The sequence below is a fragment of the Atractosteus spatula genome, chromosome 9 (assembly GCF_055471065.1).
Source record: "Atractosteus spatula isolate fAtrSpa1 chromosome 9, fAtrSpa1.hap1, whole genome shotgun sequence".
NCBI classification, from domain to species: Eukaryota; Metazoa; Chordata; class Actinopteri; order Semionotiformes; family Lepisosteidae; genus Atractosteus; species Atractosteus spatula.
Window position 1 is genome coordinate 44,311,450 of NC_142714.1, and position 19,679 is coordinate 44,331,128.

Consider the following 19,679-nt stretch of genomic DNA (forward strand, 5'->3'; position numbering starts at 1 on the left):
AATGTGTAGTGTACTGTGATATATCGTTACACACGTTATTCAACAAGTACTGCTCTCAAAAACAGAACATTTACTTACGAAATGTATCAATATTTTTGTCAGAAGTCCCACAATTCTATTTTTCACTGTGTAAATTTGTTAACAGCAATCTGTTTCATGTCAGCAACTTGTCTCCAAATCCTACACTCGCTTCATTTTTATTTTACTACTTATTTGCCAAGATTCTAGAATTTGTTAATAAACTTAATCTCTATTCCCATGGCCTGGCAGTTTTGTACTGTAAATGTTCTTCATCTTCTTTATTAAAGAAGTGTAATTAAATAGGTGAGATTAAAGAAATGCATGAAAAATCAACAAGTATTCAACTTGCTATGCTCTGCTCCAGGTATCTCTGGCAATCAGCTAAACTTTGATGCTTGAACACAAGGCAAAAAAAAAACCAAAACACAAATTCAAAGAATGAATGCCTTAGTATAAAGGCTGGTAAATAATTTTGTGTAAGTGCTTATGGGTTTTTTTCTAGGAAAAAAAATAAAAATCTGAATTAACACAACAAGTACATTGAACAAAAACCTCAGTTCATCTGTCAAATAAGATACATGTTCATAAGAAGGATATTAAATATTGGTGATGTTAGAAAATATTTCTGCAATCATACTCACAAGCAACAGAAATTCATTAGCATGTGCGAAACTGCTCACATGGGTCTTTACAGCGGCTCCTTAGGAAAGTTTCTGAGAATTAGTTCTGGTAACTGGATTCTCTCACATCGTGAGTGATGTACCGTTATGATCAAATTAAACAGCTGTCAGTCCGCAATTCCAATTCAAAGTAGGGCTGGGCGATATGGCCAAAAACATTATCACGATAAAAAATTTTCATATCAGCCGATATCGATAATTATCACAATAAATGTAAAATCATTATTTCTTACAAGTTTAAAGGCAGATTTTTTCTCCTGAGTAAAAGTTGAAGAAACCAGACAGTTAATTGGTAAATTAAACAACTCTTTATTTTAAGAACACAACAAACACTTGCCAAACAGCAGAAACATTAAACAAATCTGAGGTAGAGAGTGTTCAAGTCTTTTTTATGTCAAAATATGCATGAGTAAAACTTACAAAATAAATATCTTAATAGAAAAAATAAATACTGCAGTGTGATAAAACACACATAGAAGATGGCTCAGACAGACTGCAAAGTTTAAAGTGCTCTCCAAATTACCGAAGTTGAATGACCTTTTCTGTCGACGATGTCAGCATCCTTTGAGCTGGTCGTTGGCAGCACTACATTTGCTTCAGTGTCGCTCATTTCTCCACTCTAACTACAATCCTGTCAGCCACCACCGTGTGGGTAAACACCACCACGTTAGCTGCCCGGTTAGCTGCGCAGTATTTTTTGCGCATACGCATATGATGTGCAAAGCATAAACATATATCGAACATTTATCGAACTTTTGTTAAAATTATATCGAGGAAAATTATATCGCGATAATTAACGTTATCGAATTATCACCCAGCCCTAATTCAAAGGCACATCTGAGCTCGCACTCTTACTGGAAGTTACCTATCATAAATCCACAGACAGCACCAGAATCCCCCACTGGTAAGAAATAACCCATGTGGACTTTCCACTCCACCTGACAATGTTATGACCAATCACCACCAATCATTACGAGTTGTGCACCACATTCTATGATTGCTCTCAAAAATCCTAGCAACTTGACAGCAATGTCAGGTAACTTTGAGTACCACTATCTACGATACCAAACTGCTAAAGCAAAAAGACCACAGCCAAAAGAAGCTACCAGGTTGGAAGAGAGAGACTGTAGAAAACTACAGAAGTTTTTTTAGATAAGAGCCCCACTATGATTTCACCTCATCATCAGAATAGTACAAAATAGGACTTTTTTCCGTATACACTAACTGAATATCAACACGCAGCACAGCAGTTACAAAGTATGCGCAAGCAGACTTTGCCAGTTTCTCACCTCACAGTCGAACTCCAAATCCAAATTAGAAGACCCAACTTAAGCAAACCTTTAAGAAGCTGAGCTTTTCCCTTTCTCTGCATCAAAAAAGACATCCTCTTAGAATCGTGGCCAGTAGGCCACAGCAGGACAATCTCTCTGCAGGGCTTTCAAACCTGATCAGAAAACAATGCCTGGCCAGGCATTTTTTGTGAGAACCTGAAAAGGCCTACACTAAAGCCTCCTGGACTTCACTTCACTGATCGGTGTGAGTTTTCATGTGTGCAGATCCCTGGGGCTTCCCTGGTTAATGCTATAGTCTGTCATATTGTTGTTTATATTTTGAGTGTCACGACTGTTCACAATCAGAATCCAACCCTATGCAACTCCCACAAACGACCCCCATTGTTCCTAATCAGACTCCAGTCTTATCCAATTCCTGCAAATGCCGTCGCATTAACTAATCAACCAATCAGACCTTTCCTTCATCACCACACCCGCTACCTCCCAGAATACTTAAGCCCTCACCACCTTCCCCACAATGCTCAGTATTGGTTTCAGCAAGTGGAGCTCCTTGTCTCTGTTTTGAGATTTCCTCACTTATTACTTGGCTTCTGAACCTTTGGCTTCCTAACCAGTGAACCTGTCTTTGACCACGACTCTTGAACTTTGATTTGGATAAGTACACTCAGATTTTCCTTCTAACTCCCCTTATTTTAATTGAGATCTACTAGTCACCACTTTGGGTCCTATAATTCATCTGGCTTAGGTATCATAACAAGGCTCATTTAAAAAGGTTGACTGAACATTAGAGTCAACACTTTTAACAAAGCATTAGTCAGGTTTACCTATGTTATTGATATGATCAATTGTGGCATGTGTTCTTTTAGTCCTTTTTGTATATTGTTAAATGTTCATATTCCTAGTAATCATAACAGTGCTCTTGGAATTAACTAAATGGATCAAATCACTGCAGAAATGTCTGGACATTTTAAACTACCAAGTGGAATAACATATCTGCTGATAAGGCACTGCTCTGAAGAAAACAAGAAACCTTCATTATAGCCCAAGGGATCATTTTTAAAAGGATAGTGTTGAAAAGTTGCTAAAAATAGAACCACAAAGACATCTTTCATGCTAAATTATGAAACATGTCAAGCAGTCATTCTTAAGTTAACCACTGTTCAAATTTCATTTGGGCTTGAAGAATTTCTTGGCTTTTCATCTGAACCTCTGGTCCTCCCCTGGCTCTGGTATTTACAAAGCAGCTTTCTCCACTGGTGCCTATCTGAAAACTCTGAATCAAAAAAACAGGTAGTTTCCAGCTGTGGAAATAAATTAATCTTATTAAAAGAACTATGAAAAATACTCCTATAACGTATCCTCATACTTACTAACAATATTAAAATACTAAACAAACTCAAGACAGCTACCACACGTCATTACTCTTAGTGGAATGACCAAAGTGTAATGAATATCTTTTAATCTGATTTTTTTTAACATTGTTTGAACTATAAAAGACCATGTAAAAAGCAAGTTTTCAGTTTAACCCTTAATGTAACAGTATATTAACTTTGCACTATGAGACAGAAGGAAGAGCATATAGCAATTTTGAGACCTAAATTAATCTATGCAGTATGTCTTTAAAAGGTAGGAGGAAAAACAAAGTGGAGGTAATACAAGTAGACACAGGGACAACATACTGCTCAAGGGTCCCCCAGACCTCAGGAAATATCTCCTTTGAAATTAGAAGTGTTTACTCTTCCAAGTGTCACAAACTTGATCTGAAATCTAAGAGACACTTCTCAGTCACCTAAAGCTGTTACAGTACTCTTGTAAGCAAAGCACATCATGGGAGCCCTGAAACGAGCTGCTACAGGTTGGCTACAAACCATCCCTCTATCGTAGACCTTGATGGGCGAAGAAACATCCTGCACCTACAAAAACATTACTGTAAAAATCCCTCTCTCCTCATCAGCAACATCTATTGCAAATCACTGTGGCAAACAGGCTTACAGCATGCTGCTCGCCATACAAAGCCACAAGGGCATTCCGACAACAATAAATTAGCATGAAAGAGTGATGGCAAGCTGCCTAGGAAAACTCCACTGCCCAAAACAAATTTCTCATTACTGACCCCACTGTCGAACTACCAGGTCTTGACCTCAGCTGATATCAGTGGTCAAAAATTAATTGGATAAGAATAGGCCAAGACCACTACTGACAGAGACTGCGGTCATGAAAATCTAACTATTCAGCACTTTACTGCACAAAGACTACTAAGGGAGGCTGCAGTTACATGACAAAACATACATGTACACAGTATTTCTCCAGATGCCAGAACGTGGTTCAAAAATGTTTGATATCGAGATTGCCAATAGTCATCCCCCAGGATATGAAAGTACTAATAGGTACTAATTAACTTAAACTTACCTTTTTGCAGAGGACCATTTGATGATCAAACAGAAAGAAAACCCTTTGCTGACTCCTCCCATATGGCTGGTAAATCCAGGACATCTCCCCAGTGTATATCAACTCAGAACTCCGGTCCAAAATATCATCACCCTAATCAGAAAAATTAATCCAAAAGTCAAGCAAGTTTATAAACTACACTGGGGCTATTGATATCATCATTGAAATCATTACATTTACAGCACTAAGAAGACTGGCTGTAAGCTTGTGGCTGTTTCGTTGGGTGGAGTGGTGGCTCTGTGGCTAAGGATTTGCACCTGCGGTTGGAAGGTTGCTGGTTCAAATCCTACTAGGAATCCTAGGAGTAGGAATCCTACTCTGTTGGGCCCCTGAGCAAGGCCTTAACCACAGGTGCTGTATAAATGGCTGACCCTGTGCTCTAACCCCAAGCTTCTCTCTCCCTGCCTGTCTGTCTCATGGAGAGCAAGCTGGGGTATATGAAAAAACAAATTCCTAATGCAAGAAATTGTATATGGCTAATAAAGTGATCTTATTTAAAAATGCATCTCTTTTCCATCAGCTATAATTACGGTATGTGTGCATCCAGTATGAGCCAGCTGTGTGTTCATCTAGGACCATCCACAGAAAACATCAATGAGAAATTCAAAAATATCTTTTATTAATAGCACACTTGTTATCCTCCAGGAGAAGTCTATCAGACATTATTGTGCATTTACAAATATTTGGTAAAGATTTTTATCTATAAAAGGTTAGAATGTCAGTCAAATGCCAAAAAATGTCAGTCTCAAGTTCCAGTGTTGCAGTCCTAACCTCTCATGACCAATGGATGAAAAGGTCAGGAGCTGTATTGGGGTGTACAATGAATAATGAGTTGTTCATCAACTTGGTTGTAAACCAGGACTGACTAAAGTGGATGCAGTGTCTGCTGCAGGACATGTTAGAATTTCAAAACCATACAAAGACAGCATGAGATAGAGAAGAGAAATTAATCAGGGACCAGATCACAAACACAGGAACATCCATGCTATTGGGGAACATGTCAATTTACAGTAGGTCCATTTATTAATGTATATTTAGCCTTATTTATGAAACAGTGTTATGAAATTTGGGAGTATTTAACTATTACTTAAGAACTATGTAATTGATGTCTCTGAGCAAGTCTCAATTATGTGTGATTGCTAACCAAAAATGAAAACAGATCTGTACAAGTCTATTGAAACAAAGGAAAAAATACAGAGATACAGTGCTTTATCTGTTACTACACAAACAAAAGCTACTGTAGTTTCTAAGGGTAATTTCTCTGTTGGGATTTACCATGTTGATGCAAAGTTCACTAATTTCTGAAACAAAATTACATATTTAATAAATGCAGTCTTTATGTATAGTATTACAAATGTTACTATTAGTGAGCTACTTTTATTACAGAGGGAAATTTCATTAACAAAATATTTTGACAGAAGATTTTCTCTGGTGGAAACTAATAGAAAATTGTCCTGATAGCTGTGACAGGCCCTTTATACTTGTGCAGAGACACTGTTAATTCCAACTGAATGATTTAACCATCATAGGTGGATTTATTCACAGCAAGTAACTGTGGATGCTTTCAGTTAAAGATGACTTTTACAAAATTTCAGGTATGCTTAAGTTCCAGTGAGCATCAAATGTTTTAGAACCTTTGTATTAACCTGCTTATTCAGCTATTTGGGTTAAACTATGACAACTGTGGAACCTGCGTACATCTACAGTTTCCATAGTCTAACCCTACTCCCGTATCTAGTGCAGGCACTCATAGATAAAAACGACATGATTGTTAATATTTAATGTCCTTCTTTTTAATTTTTTAATCCCAATTGTGGAAATTCTATTCTATTTATTAACTCCATCCTACAGAGCTATCTAAACATGTCATCCTTATTCATAGTTGAAGAGCTACAGGGAGAGATATAAAAATGATATTTAATCTTTTCATATTCTGCACTGATGTTTTAATAACCACTTGAGCTTTAACAACAAACATTTTTGGTTTAAAATTTAAAATTGGTATCAGTCCTTAGTTGCAGGACAACAGAAAAGCACAATGCATTTAAGTTTCATAATAACACGTAAGCATAGCAGTTGGGGGAAAATATGTAAGTATTTTTGGTTTTATTCTGTTTTTTTTTACCCTTCTATGTCTCCTTGTAAACAATACAAGCTGTGTGTTAGCCACCCTAAGATAAACACACATTAAGGACTTTAAAATCCAGTTTCTTTTTATACATGTATTAGTGGAATAGAATATTTGAAATCCCCAGCCATATTCTGCTTCTGATCATCTAAAGCTGTTTTCTTATTTAAAGACAAAATCAAAGGTTCTTACAAAATGCCCTATCCATCCCTGTAGATAAAATAGTGCTTACAAAGTGTTTTTCCATTCTACAAAATAAGTCATAGACCATGTTTTGTGTAGTACTTAAAAGTTTCTAATTAGACATACGTCCCAAAAAATCTGTTGGGTTTGTATAAATACCTCACACTATATTATGCTCTAGTGATGTAAAATGTGCTAAAAATATACTTTAGTCCCTTTGGCTATCACTGGGCTTCAAGGATTACACTTTATCCATTATAAAGCAAAACCTTCCTTTCCTCTCCTCCATATTTCCAACACTACAGAATATAAGCTTTGAAGAATAAATTGAAATGTTACAAGGAGAGCCAAAAACAAAGGTTTAGAATTTCAGAAAAACAAACCATGAATGATAAAAAGTCTTAGAGAAGAATAATGGGACAGCATAGGCTGAATGGCTTTCTCTTGTTTGTAAACACTCTGAACATTCCTTTGATCTCTTCAAAAAATTGATTTATAAATAATAAATATGAAATCATAGACTTTTATATTTATTGTAATTTACATATTTATTGTTGGCCCAAGTAGCATGGTATACAATCTTGCTTTTCACATCTGCTTTCAATCAAAACAATTCTAAAAGCAAGTGGAATTTTTGCAGTTTCTGTCAACTTCAGCAGGTTTATGTGATCAAATCCCAGTCACATATTTAGGATTGGTGTTAATTATCTTCTTCATGAAAAATACAATTTCTAAAAATACAGAATTACCTAAATTAATAAGTATAACACATTTCTCTCACTGAAATAAACTCAAATGAGATTAGCTGCAATCGTGTTAGTCATTTTTATCTGCCTATTTTTTTTTATTTCATTTTCATTTTATTTTCCCCAACATATGTTCTCGAATGCCATTCATAACGTGCTTTGCAATTTTGCAAAAAATGTTGAAAAAAAGTGATGTCGAGAGATGTGCTGTTTATAGGTATCGCATAATAACATTCTTAGATTCATACAAATCAGAGAATCATTTAGTTTGCCCAATTAATTCATATCTATGAGCTTCATAGTGAACTGATTTTTTTTTTACATGGGATTAAGTTTTTTTTTAAAAAGGGTTCTATTTTTTTAATAATTCAATATGTACTTCAAAACTGTGTTGAATTAGAATATGTCAAAATGTTTAGAATATGCGTTCAAAATACCCAAATCCAAAGTGAACAAGTTAAAGAAATGATGCAGGTATTTATGAAGAAAGTGGAATATACTGTAGTACCACTACCAGCTGCACAAATATATTATATTTAGATCCATACGTAATATTTTTAAATACATTCAGAAATTTTAAATTACCAATATTTTAGTTACATGATTCCATATTAATATTCCCTATTTATACGTGGATTTCAAAAAGTACTACACATGTTTTACAACAATAACTAAAGAAAGTATTCATGTAAAAGGTTAAAACATTAAAGAGATTTATAAAGTATATAAACTTTATATATTGTAGTTAGAATGAGTATGTCAAAAGACTTCCAAAATAACTACAGTAAGAGATCAAGTTAAAGACACTTATTCGTAAATTAATATCATTAATGACATTCAGAGATGTTATTTTTATTTTTGCTACCAAAGTTTCCCTTTAGTTACAAGATTCCATAATGATATTCCCTATTAAGTGAATTTAAAGAAGTACAGTAGTGAAATAGATTACTTTAATGAAGCAATTGTTTCACTAACATCTAATGCACCACAAGTGCCACCCATTGATATTCTTTGGCCAGTAAAAAATTGTTTGGCACCCTGAATTATATTTCTGTATGCTATGGCAAGCATGCTGCGGGAAACATATCTAATGCACATTCTGAATGACTCCATCTGTACCATTCCAATTCCTTTTCTTCACTGTATCTATAAGATTCTTAGAAAATAAAAGAAGAATATACTGTTCAAATTTGAAATATTGGGATGATATGTATACATTTAAGCACCTGTCTTCTTTTGTCTATGCCTCATAATTTAAAAATCCATCTTTTTGTGGAATAAGTTCCCTCATTAGCAATATGGAACTACTGTATATCCACCATTCCTTTCGAAGAAGATTATGAAATTATCAGTCAGAAACACAAACAAGTTGTGGGACTTGGGCCTACCCACTTATTTTAAAGGTCACCTTTGCTTTCTGTGTATAACTGCAGGTGATATGACATTAAATTGATTCACTTATAATGCCTTAATCTGTAATTCAGCATCCCAACATCCCTTACAGCAGTAAGGCACGAAGAAAAACACTAACAATGACTAATGAAATGCTTTGTGGCAATATTTTACCTAGCTCATAGTACTGTACATTAAATGAAGAGTTACTTAAGTGCAATACACCTTCCAGAACTTATTCCAAACTTGACTGAAAGACATGGATATTTTGTATGTGACACAAACAGCATAAAGGTCTAAAAACAATATACTGTATAATATGATCTTCTTTCACACAAAGGTCACAAGTGTAAATGGTAAAGGTTTTTCTAGCACAAGGCAAATATTTTTTGGCAAGTCCATTCTGTTTGTCTATCAGATTACAAACATGAACTATTTGTGAAATCAGAACAATTTAGAGTTAAAAAGTATAATTTCCCCATATTCCAATATATTAGAGTCACAGCACTGCGTCTAGAAAAACAACCCAGCAGGAGATGACCACTCATTGTAGGCTCCAACATAAAACATAAACAGACAGTGACCAGTACAGAGCGGATTCTTTCTACAGAGACTGAGATAGAAATCAGTCATTGGGAAGTTGACGACCTGTAATCCAAGAATCTCTGGAGTTGAGTGAGGTGTGACAATTTGAGACCCAAGAGTCCTCGCAAGATGGGGTGGTATAATTTACTTGCCCTAAAAAGGAGGCGAGGTAGTGCAGAAGCCTGTAACCCAAGAGCCTCCAGAGATAAGGGTGGAATGATGTCCTATGAACCCCTGGAGGTCAGTGGGAAAGAAGTGCAACAATCTGTGACCCTAGATTTCTTGGAACTATAGGAACTATAGGAGATGCAGCTCTTCTTACCAAGACATGAAACTGGTAATGATGCACTTGGGCCCGAATTTCCAATGAGGAAAGGACATGGTGGAATACCACTGCCACCCTGACTTGAGTCTCCAGAGGAGGAGGGATGTGATACTGTGACATTCTTGCTCTGGCCTGGGACTCGGGAGGAGGGAAATGATGAAAGTCTGCAATTGTGTAAGTCTGAACCTCCGACAGAAGGAGAGAGGCTGTGTGACCAACTCTTGATACAGATTAAGGGGGGAGTGTCACCTGAATGACAGCACTGCTCTCCCTGCAGTTTTCACTGCATGAGGATGACAATGATACTCTCCCTGCAGGCACCATCGTGGAGGACAATTGTCACCAGGGTGACCCATGAACAGCCTCTGGGAGAAAGTGGGTCCTGGTAAAAATGAACAGTGACTCATAGCATCCTTCAGTGGGGAGATAACCAGCAGTGGAAGGCATATGACTCAGTGGGAGGCATATGCAAGCAGTTTCCCTCCAGCCCACCTTCTTTAGGGCAGGTTATCTCTCTCCCTGTTGGTGACAGCTGAAGGAGGAGACATACTGTACAGTATGGCAGGCAAGATGTAGAAACACCTGTAATTGCAGTTGGCCTGCCACTAGAGGTTGCTACATGACCTGTAAATTACTTAAAAATAGCCACAGTGGGGTTATGCAAATATTGGGTGATTGGTTGAGGGTATAATAATTCACATTCTAACATGGGTGCAGTTAAGTTTTTGTTTGCTATGAAAAGGGGCGTACCTGGTGTTAGCAGTGTTGGGTGTTTGTTTTAGTGCCAAGTTTTTGTTGTTCTTGGCCTGTAAAGGTATAAACTTCCCAAACTGTGCTTCTTGTTGCCATCATGTGTTTTTGTGCAAGCAGACCTACAGTAGGGACCACCCTGACAGGGTCTCTCACAGGTCTTACTAATTAAATATGTTACACCAGGTTTTGTATCATGCAATGTGCATGAGGCATTAATAATTTTATTTTAGTCAAGGATAAGGGAAGATTACATCTGGCTTTGGTATCCTGTTACATTGTAATTTTGTTCCAAATACCACCCCCTTGTCCTCACCATGGAAACTGGTGTAATGTGAGTAATGAGTAATGTGCAGTCAGCATCAGCAGAGTGAAGTACATAAAGACTCCTTTAGTCCTAGAAGCACTGTTAGGATTCCTGTTTACTTCATCGTGGAGATAACCACATCCACATTGGAGGGACAGACGGAAGAAGACATACCAGTTTCAATATCTCAATGGCTGCTCTGGCAAATTAGGGCTCTTTCTGTAGATGAAGATGTGTGGAAGCCAGTATGCAACTTTTCCCTACAATACTACTGCTTGAAAAGATACATCTTGCCACTCACAATGACTCATTTCTGAGTGATCATAATTGCAACATTAGATTACTTGCATTATTATAATCTGTTGAATATAATGCATCTACATTTTACATAAATCATTCTCACAGCTGCCTCCTTGTAATATGTATGTATTTGGAATAGGAATTCAAATGTTAAGAGTTGAAAAAAAGTCCAAGGACAACATTTGGGATATTATGAATTTAGGTTCCCTAAATCATAACCATGGAATGATTCACTTAAATACTATGTTTTATTCTGTAAACCATATTTACAGGTTTTGGATATGTCAAAATGGAATTATGTTTCGGAAGTAGGTTTCTTCTTCTTTGTTCACTACTATAAATAATACCTTTGTTGTTCTCCTTAAGTACCTTTGTTAAAACATATTCACTTGTAGCAGTGTAAGTAGATTGCTAGGCAGTTTCACTGCAGCAAAGAAATGCTGGTGCTTCATTTGGAGCCTGTTCATTCCTTCTCCAAGCACCACTAGATCAGATCCTATCTTGATATTATTTTTATGGAACTTTCTACTGCTTGCACAATACTTCTGTTGTAGCTATGGAATTAGTGGGGGTAATCTGATGGCATTTAATACTAATGTAAAGTGTTTTCCTCTTAAACATCTTTCTAATCTGTTTTAACTCTTTTAATTATTAGCCCAGACCTTTTCTTGATTAATGTAAAAAAAGATGCCAGATGCCAAAAATCCATTTTAAAGCATTTTTTTTTTATTTTTAACATAAGGTATTGAGCTTTTACGTATCTCAGGCATAATTATATTATGAGATCATTCAATGTAATCTACTGTCTGATGATTAAGGGTATGGTTATCAGCTAATTGAAGAAACAAGGTGAGATTTATCAAAGCCAGAGAAATAAAAAGGCACTACTCCGTGAAATTACAAAAGTACTGAAAAAATAGATTATTTAATCTCTTCAGACAATTTGTTAGAATTACATTTAAAAAATCTTTCATTTCAGGATTCATTTCACAAAAAATACATTACTTTACTTCAACTTAATGTCATCTTATAACTCCATTTCCAAAGTCAAACTGTCTGTTCCTTTTTCTTTCTTATGCCTGCTTTGATCTTAGTATAGAGCCTGTTCATCCATGCAGGAACAATTCCAAAACAGTTTAGATTTCTGAACAGCAGCTGTCTCTGCAGGAATTCTGTTGTACAGTACATTTAGCAAAGGGCAATTAAATGTTGCAGCCAAAAACTGCTTAAGTATAAAACTGTATTAGGTAAAATTTAAATTGCAAATAAAAAGACTCTCAGAAACATGCCAGTTCCTCTTTCAGATGTGACTGTCAGGTCAAACTCATCTCCAGCTGGACATATTTCTCTGCCATTTGAACCAAGTCTGCTAAAAAGATAAATTGTGGAGAACAGCACACCTGGCAGCCAAAATATTCATACAAAATATCTATCATTATTTATTTGAACAAAAGATAGGCCCCCATATGTCTCACGATTCAAATTGAGAGCTTCTGCTACACAGTACATTGGCCCAAATCCATTTTTCAAATGTAGTTTATTAAAGGATTATACACAGTATACAGTATATTAATTATTATTTCAAGACTATAAGAAAGGTTCATTGCCTTTCAGTTTCCGTTTAATAGCCTTGGTCAACATGGGTCACAACTCCAACCTCTGTCTCCGAACAAGGGAGGGATTACAATATAAATCACACTTTTCTCTTACATAAACGCTATCATGTACTGTAATTTACTGTACATGTTATACACTTGAAATTTCACAGGAGAGTTTATTCTCTCACATCAATTTGTGGAATGAATATGCTGCAAACTCAGAGGTGCCTAGCCAGTCCCAGGAGTCACACTTGAGGTATAAAATGAAAAGATTCTAAGCTCATCCAACCACAGTGGCACTTGGCCATTTATGTGCCACTATTTGGATAATTATAGTTTCAGTCAGCTATCGACACAGCTTAGATGCACCTCATAAATATGCATACCACACCAATCAACCTGCTGTCTTTTATTTTACCTTTACTGGTTTAATAAACAGTCAGAAGCCCCATTAAATACTGACAAACACTATTCATACTACATAGGATTTTCACAGAAGCTATTTGTTTTGAATGCATGTTTCTGTACCAGTGTTTTTTTTGTTTTATGTTTTGCTTTTTGCTTTCTCTTGCACAGGTGCCAATAGTACATTTTAAATAAAAAAGAAGTAGTTAAGTGTATTTTTAAATTTGACGCTTCTATTAGGCATACTAAGTGATTAGCATTAACTCGACCCTCACTCAAGGATAATCATTGGAAAAGCTTATGAAAAGAGTTTGGCCTATACTAAAATCCATACCTCCCAATCCAAGACGGAAGCCTGCCATTGTGCTATCTTGTCAATATTCTCCAGTCTTCTCTTCCGTTCATTTATTTGCTGAGTTACATTTCTCATGACAGCCAACGCTGCAGCCACATACCTATAATCACTGGGAAAAAAACAGAATGTCTAAAAAAATGTGTGCAAGACAAAAGAAAGTTCATTTCAGAGGAGAACGGCAGAGTCAGTCCTCTTCTGTCATTTCTGCAGTTCAAGGTAAATAAGGTAAATACTTTCAACCTGAGCTACTCAGAATTTAAAATATACTCACTGTACAACATATTTACAGAATTTACAATAGTTCTCTCTCCTTCACTTATACTGTAGGTAGCTCATCTTCAAGGTTTAAGGAAATAAGGGGACTGAAATGAGTATTGAAAAATGCCAGGACCAAATAAAACAAATGACAATGGAAAGGATTTTTTTATTATAAACAAAAAATATTTGAATTACAATGTTCTAACATGCCCTTAGTAAAATTTGTTTAATCTGACTTACTAAGTAAACCCTGTTCTTTTATTATTTGACCTTATATGCAGTCGTACACAATAGATAGATTGAATTTAAGAATTTGGCACTGGGTCTGCAATATATTACATTTTATAACTTGAAAAGCAGTAATCAGCTTTACAAATTTGTGTAAATATGAATTTAATAGATCTCTTATGTCTTCAAAAAGAGCACGTAAAGTTGAAAGCCAACAGGTCATGAAATCACTAAAAGCATATTTTAAAATGACATTTAAACTGATATTTTTCTACAGGTTGACCAGTGCATTTCCTTTTGGCACAGTAATTTCTTGTCTAGTAACCATGACAACAACCTCCTGCATCACTTCCTGCAGAGAAGGTAAAAAGAAAATAAATTTCTAGCAATAACAATTTCTGTTGACAGATATATTTAAAGTCACAGAGATTTAATTTATGTGGATGCAATAAAAAGCTAGATAATGCACAGCTTAGTAAAGTGTGACATTTTGATGACAAATCAATTTCTGAGCACTTTAAGCCTTACATGGCAGCAAAACTAGTAACATTTAACACCTTTGTTGTTTAAGTTTATTCTTTTATAGAAACAAGGATATCTTTACTACAACAGTTAGAAAAGATTATCTGGTAAATAATTTATTAGACTGATTAATAAACCTACAGTGATGTCTCTGGTAACAGAAAATGTAAAGTATAATAACCTCCAAAAGTATTCTGTTCTTCAAAAAATATCACATTTTTATGAATCACATATATTTTTTTAAACTGTTTCTATCCAAAACTGCAATGCTCAAATTGAACACTGTTCAATATGTGAAACAGGTTTAATATTAGCAGAACCTGCAAAGATATTAAAAAGTTAAATTAACTGATAGCATGAGTATTCAGCTGCCTAGGTCATTACTTGGTAGAAGTGCCTTTGGCAGCAATTATGGATAGATTCCAACCAGCACTGCAAGTTGATGTCAAAATCCCTTAATTTGTGACAAGTTTGTTGGGAGTCACTGATAAACTGCAATCTTCATGTTTCCACATACTGTAAATTTTCTGTTGGATTCAATAAGGACTTCTAAGAATCCCTCTATTCCTGTCAGACCACTTCAGTCTGACTTTGTGCTTGTGCTTCTGGTCATTCTCCTGATGATTTGAATTCAACCCAGATTCAGTTTCTTCGGTGACTCAAGCAAGTTTTCCTCAAGGATTCGGCTGTACTTTACATCATCCATCTTTCTGTCAGTCCTAACAAGCTTTTCAGGCTCTGCTGATGTGACGCATCCCCAAAACATGTAGATGCCACCACCATACTTGACAGTTTGGATGGTGCTGACTGCATGATGTGCTACACTGGGCCTGTGCCAGACAGAACCCTTTGTATTTAGACCACAAATTTCAAATTGTTTCTCTTCTGACCATAAAACCATATGTCATCAGTATCTCTCTAACAAGAGTTAAGATATTATTTTTTAGTTATAGCTTGTTGCCTGTCATTCACCCATGCAGGCTCTTTGTGTAGGAACCGTGATATTGTGAATGTAGAAGAGTAGCTCTCATCTCATCTTTTAAAATCTTTCAAAGTCACTGATGGCTTCATAGTTATAAAAAATCCTTATCTGTACATCTTTACCATTAAAGTATTCTTTATTTGGTTCAAAAGCGTCCTGGTTCCCATAGTCAATTTGTCATATCATCTTGTGAGGTATTGTTGGAAATCTATCGGCGAGACATTACAGAGGCTTATAAAAAAAATATAAAAAAGTCAGGTTTAATCACTTTGCTTAACTACAAAGACCATTATACTAATTTTGTGATCAACTATTTATTTTCTCCTGAACCGATCAAGGGGTTGAATACCTCAGCAATGGAGAATTTTTTGTTTTTTAAAAAAATGTATTTAGGTTCTTTCAGCATATTTTGATTTATCAGTTTGGAACAGACTGTGCAGATTATAAAGACTATATAAAGTCCTGTTTGAAAGTGCCAGATATTTAATTGCAAAGTTCAGACAGCAACAACATGTGATAACATTTCAGGGGGGGTGAATAATTTTGCAACACACTATATATCAATTACTTTTAAAAATCTAAAAGATATTATTCTAGACATTACAGTGCATTCGATGATCTCCAATTCACACCTGTAATAACTTACTGGGTTGTTTTTGTTAAGAGATGTATGCTCAAGGTATTTCCTGGTGCAGGCAATTTCTGTTTTAACCCCTAAAATGCTTAATGCTTATGAACCAGAACAATGAGGCAAGATCACCCCACTTGCCACATTTACTCACCTATTGAGATTGTCACGTTAAACTTTTGCAATCAGTGATATCCTGCATAACATTGTGCCTCTATTAAAAGAAGCCATTTCTTGAGATACTATTCAGACTAATTTCAAGCTGGCCTTTAAAAGCTGAGCAGCAGTTGATCCTTTTAAATTTTACCTGTAGAACCTGACTGCTCAGAGATGTTTCTAAGGGATCAACACCCCAAAATTTGTTCCATGCCCTTAAGAGTAGACATGTCACCTTTTTTCACATGATATTGGAGAATTCAGATGGGACTGTGCACTAGGGGTGGATTTCTTCATCTTCTCAAGAAAATATTTCTTGTTATTAAGTATTTTTTTTGTTAAGCAGACTTGGATTTGTCTGGCATTACTGTCGCTACAAGGATGGAAGATCCTCTGCTTAATAAAATGGTGTATTCAGATGCCCTTTGACCATAACAATTGTCCAAAGGATATTTTTGACTGTAGTTGCCGAGTTTAAATTCAAGAGACAACACCTCAGTTTAATCAATGATGCCTTTTGGCCCATTTTTTTTACCCTGGGGTGTTTGAGGTCTCAGCCCCCACAGGGAAGAAATAAAGCCATGACTTATACTGTATGTGTGCAGGAACAAATGATTCTGCAATAAATCAAAACAAATACTTATTTTAAGAAGTACAGAACAGTTCTGTTAGATGAAAGCAGTACATATTATCAAGACCAAAATATAGCACAAATTTCAGAGTTACTGTAAATCATTATAGTGTTTGGTATGGGCTGCTTCCTGAATAAAGGGCAGTGAGCCAGACACCATTTAAAATTAGATGGAGATGGTTTAGCAGTGGCATATAAAATGATGGATTCTGTGAAAAATGTTACTTTCATTTAAAAAAATATTAAAACAAGCTAGAAAACGTAATCGCTTCCAACTTCAGAAATTTCATTTCATTTTGGTAAAATACCCAACACTCTGTCACTGGGGCATTTCAAGGCAAAATGTCCGCTGTGAAAAATAAACTTCTGTGCTGATGCTTATTATGTACTACAAATCTTTAATGTTTTTCCTGTTGATTTAGGAATTATTTGTGGAGATTGCTGTGCAGAAGAACATTGTTACAATTTAAATGGGGCACTTATTTCATTTCATCTTTAAATATTTCCTTAATTTTAACCTTGTTCTTGATTCTCATCTTAGTTTTAATGCTTCTAAGGAGAAGTATTCTTATCTTATGCATTAGATAAGATAAATGATTGCAGCTACATTTTGTTTTTACATGTACAGTATGCACTGGTAAATTCTTCTTGAGATATTATTTTTTAATAGGCAGGCTTGTAGCTTGTTCCAGTTTTATTTTCTCCGCCTCATTAGACTCAGTCTGAGCCTATGATTGTGTTGTTTATTCCATTTTATCTAAAAACATAACAAATTCCCTTTTATTTTTTGTCTCTACTGAATCTGCCTAGATGCTCCCTCTGGCAAAAACAAAACAACATAACATAGCATCAAAATAGCACTCCCCAATGAATACATGTTTAAATATAAAAGTTCATTTTTCTTTTATTAGATAAAATGGTGCTGGTCTAATTAATTCAAGTAAATGAGGCTAACCATATTTTTTGTTACTTTTTTATGTACTGTATCATTCAGTGGCTTATGCTACAGTTTTTGATATCCCATTTAGAGAAACTCCATACCTTTTATTTAAAATTGACTACAGAAAAATCTTGTTGGGAATGACGAGATTGCTTCTGTGAAGCTGTTCAAATCAACATAATAGGAATTATTTTAAACTATTTCAGTTGACTTTTTTGGGCAAACACATAGTCTTGAAATACACTTGTCAAAACCTGAAAAAAGGCACGTGGAAAAAAGTCTGAAACTTTTCTGTTTATGATTTCTACAAAATATAAATATAATGGACCAGCCCATTTACTGAGACATACAGTATGGCAACCCTAAATACATCAAAACCAAACGACACCATTTTGTTTTGTCACTGAGTGATAGTGACAAAATAGTGATAGTGACTGAGTTAAAGTTTAGAAAAATGCATCTAAACAGAATACCTTAATTGTATTTTTTTATTTGAAGAAAATACTGGCTTAATATGAAACAAATAGATACCTTCTATGTCCTAACACTTATTACATCTAATACAGGGTTTCAGTAAAATCAATATTGTAAAACCATATGCCACGGAGCAAGATGATTTTTGAAATCTGCACCCAGTTAAGAGGAGCAATTACAAATGCCAACTTAAGTGAATCACTTAACTTGGTAAAGGTACTAAGCATTAAGTCTTGAAGCATACTTAAAGGAAGATCTTCCACTTCTGACTTCTGTGAAAAAGCTTCCCATGTCATAGACTAAAAATGATTGTGCTCACTAAAGCAGATACAGTGCACCATCAAATACTATTTCATAGGTGGTCTATTTTAAACTTAAATAAATAAATATTAAATACATTTCTGAGCTGCTGTGCACTGGATACCCAGTGTCCATTGCCAAATGAGTTGCTACAAACTGTTGATTGTAAATAGATGGCAGTATATATGGAAATAACCATGTTTCCCTTACAGCATGATGAAGGACAATGAAGATGCACACACAATGAGCACTAGGCTGACTGTTGTGTAGTTAAAACCAAAATGAGGTGAAGCGAATGTATGGTGATGTCTTAAATAAGATCTCTTCTTAAAAGAACACCGTGAGTGCAGATCACAGGCCAGCACACCCTACTAAAGTCATTCAACCTGCAGTTTTTTGCAACCCCGAATTGGAACAGTTTTACAGGTGTTTTTATAGCCCCAGTCCAGCCATTTTATTACCATGACTGGGGGTTAAAGAGTCCACATTCTACTTATGGTCCAGTGACTACTCTTGATGATGTTGTCCCGCCTTTCAGCTATTTCTGTGGTGTCACGTACAAAAGCAGATGTCTGTTCTAAAATTCTCTAAAGCTAGGTCAGAAGACCAGGTCAATGACCCCAGGCCAGAGCCAGATATCTACATGGGTATCAGTATTGCCAGGACTGTTTAATGCTCAAGGACATCATACCAGAATGTTTGTTAATGTTTCTTATTTTATATGCAAGAGTTATGATGAATCTTTGATGAGTATTTTAGTTATTTTTTAAAGATTTCGCTTGATAAATATCTTTACTATATTTGAATAAATCAAATACAATTGAGCACTGCACATCTTTTGCTCATTGCTATATTTCTCACTCCCCCAATTTAAAGCTGTCAATTGTTAATCATCTTGCCTTATTATTACAGAGAGACCGAGAACTTGTGAATGCACTTGTGAATGCACTCTTCTGATTAGTCCACCTACAAGCCATTTGCAATTTGACACAGTGTGAACTCAACCTTCCCATGCAAGACAGTTAGCACTAACTAGTGGAGCAAG

The 19,679-nt window shown here is 35.5% G+C and overlaps 1 protein-coding gene across 3 annotated transcripts in view; it reads right to left on the bottom strand.

The window, feature by feature from the left end:
* arhgef9a (Cdc42 guanine nucleotide exchange factor 9a) overlaps positions 1-19,679 on the bottom strand; it is a 152,819-nt gene that overhangs the window by 13,029 nt on the left and 120,111 nt on the right. For all 3 annotated transcript variants that reach the window (XM_088925174.1, XM_088925175.1, XM_088925176.1), the window contains 2 exons: positions 13,495-13,624; positions 4,403-4,534 (listed from right to left, as the gene is read on the bottom strand). In XM_088925174.1, coding sequence (XP_088781300.1) covers positions 4,403-4,534; positions 13,495-13,624 — 262 coding nt within the window. The remainder of the gene's footprint in view (positions 1-4,402; positions 4,535-13,494; positions 13,625-19,679) is intronic.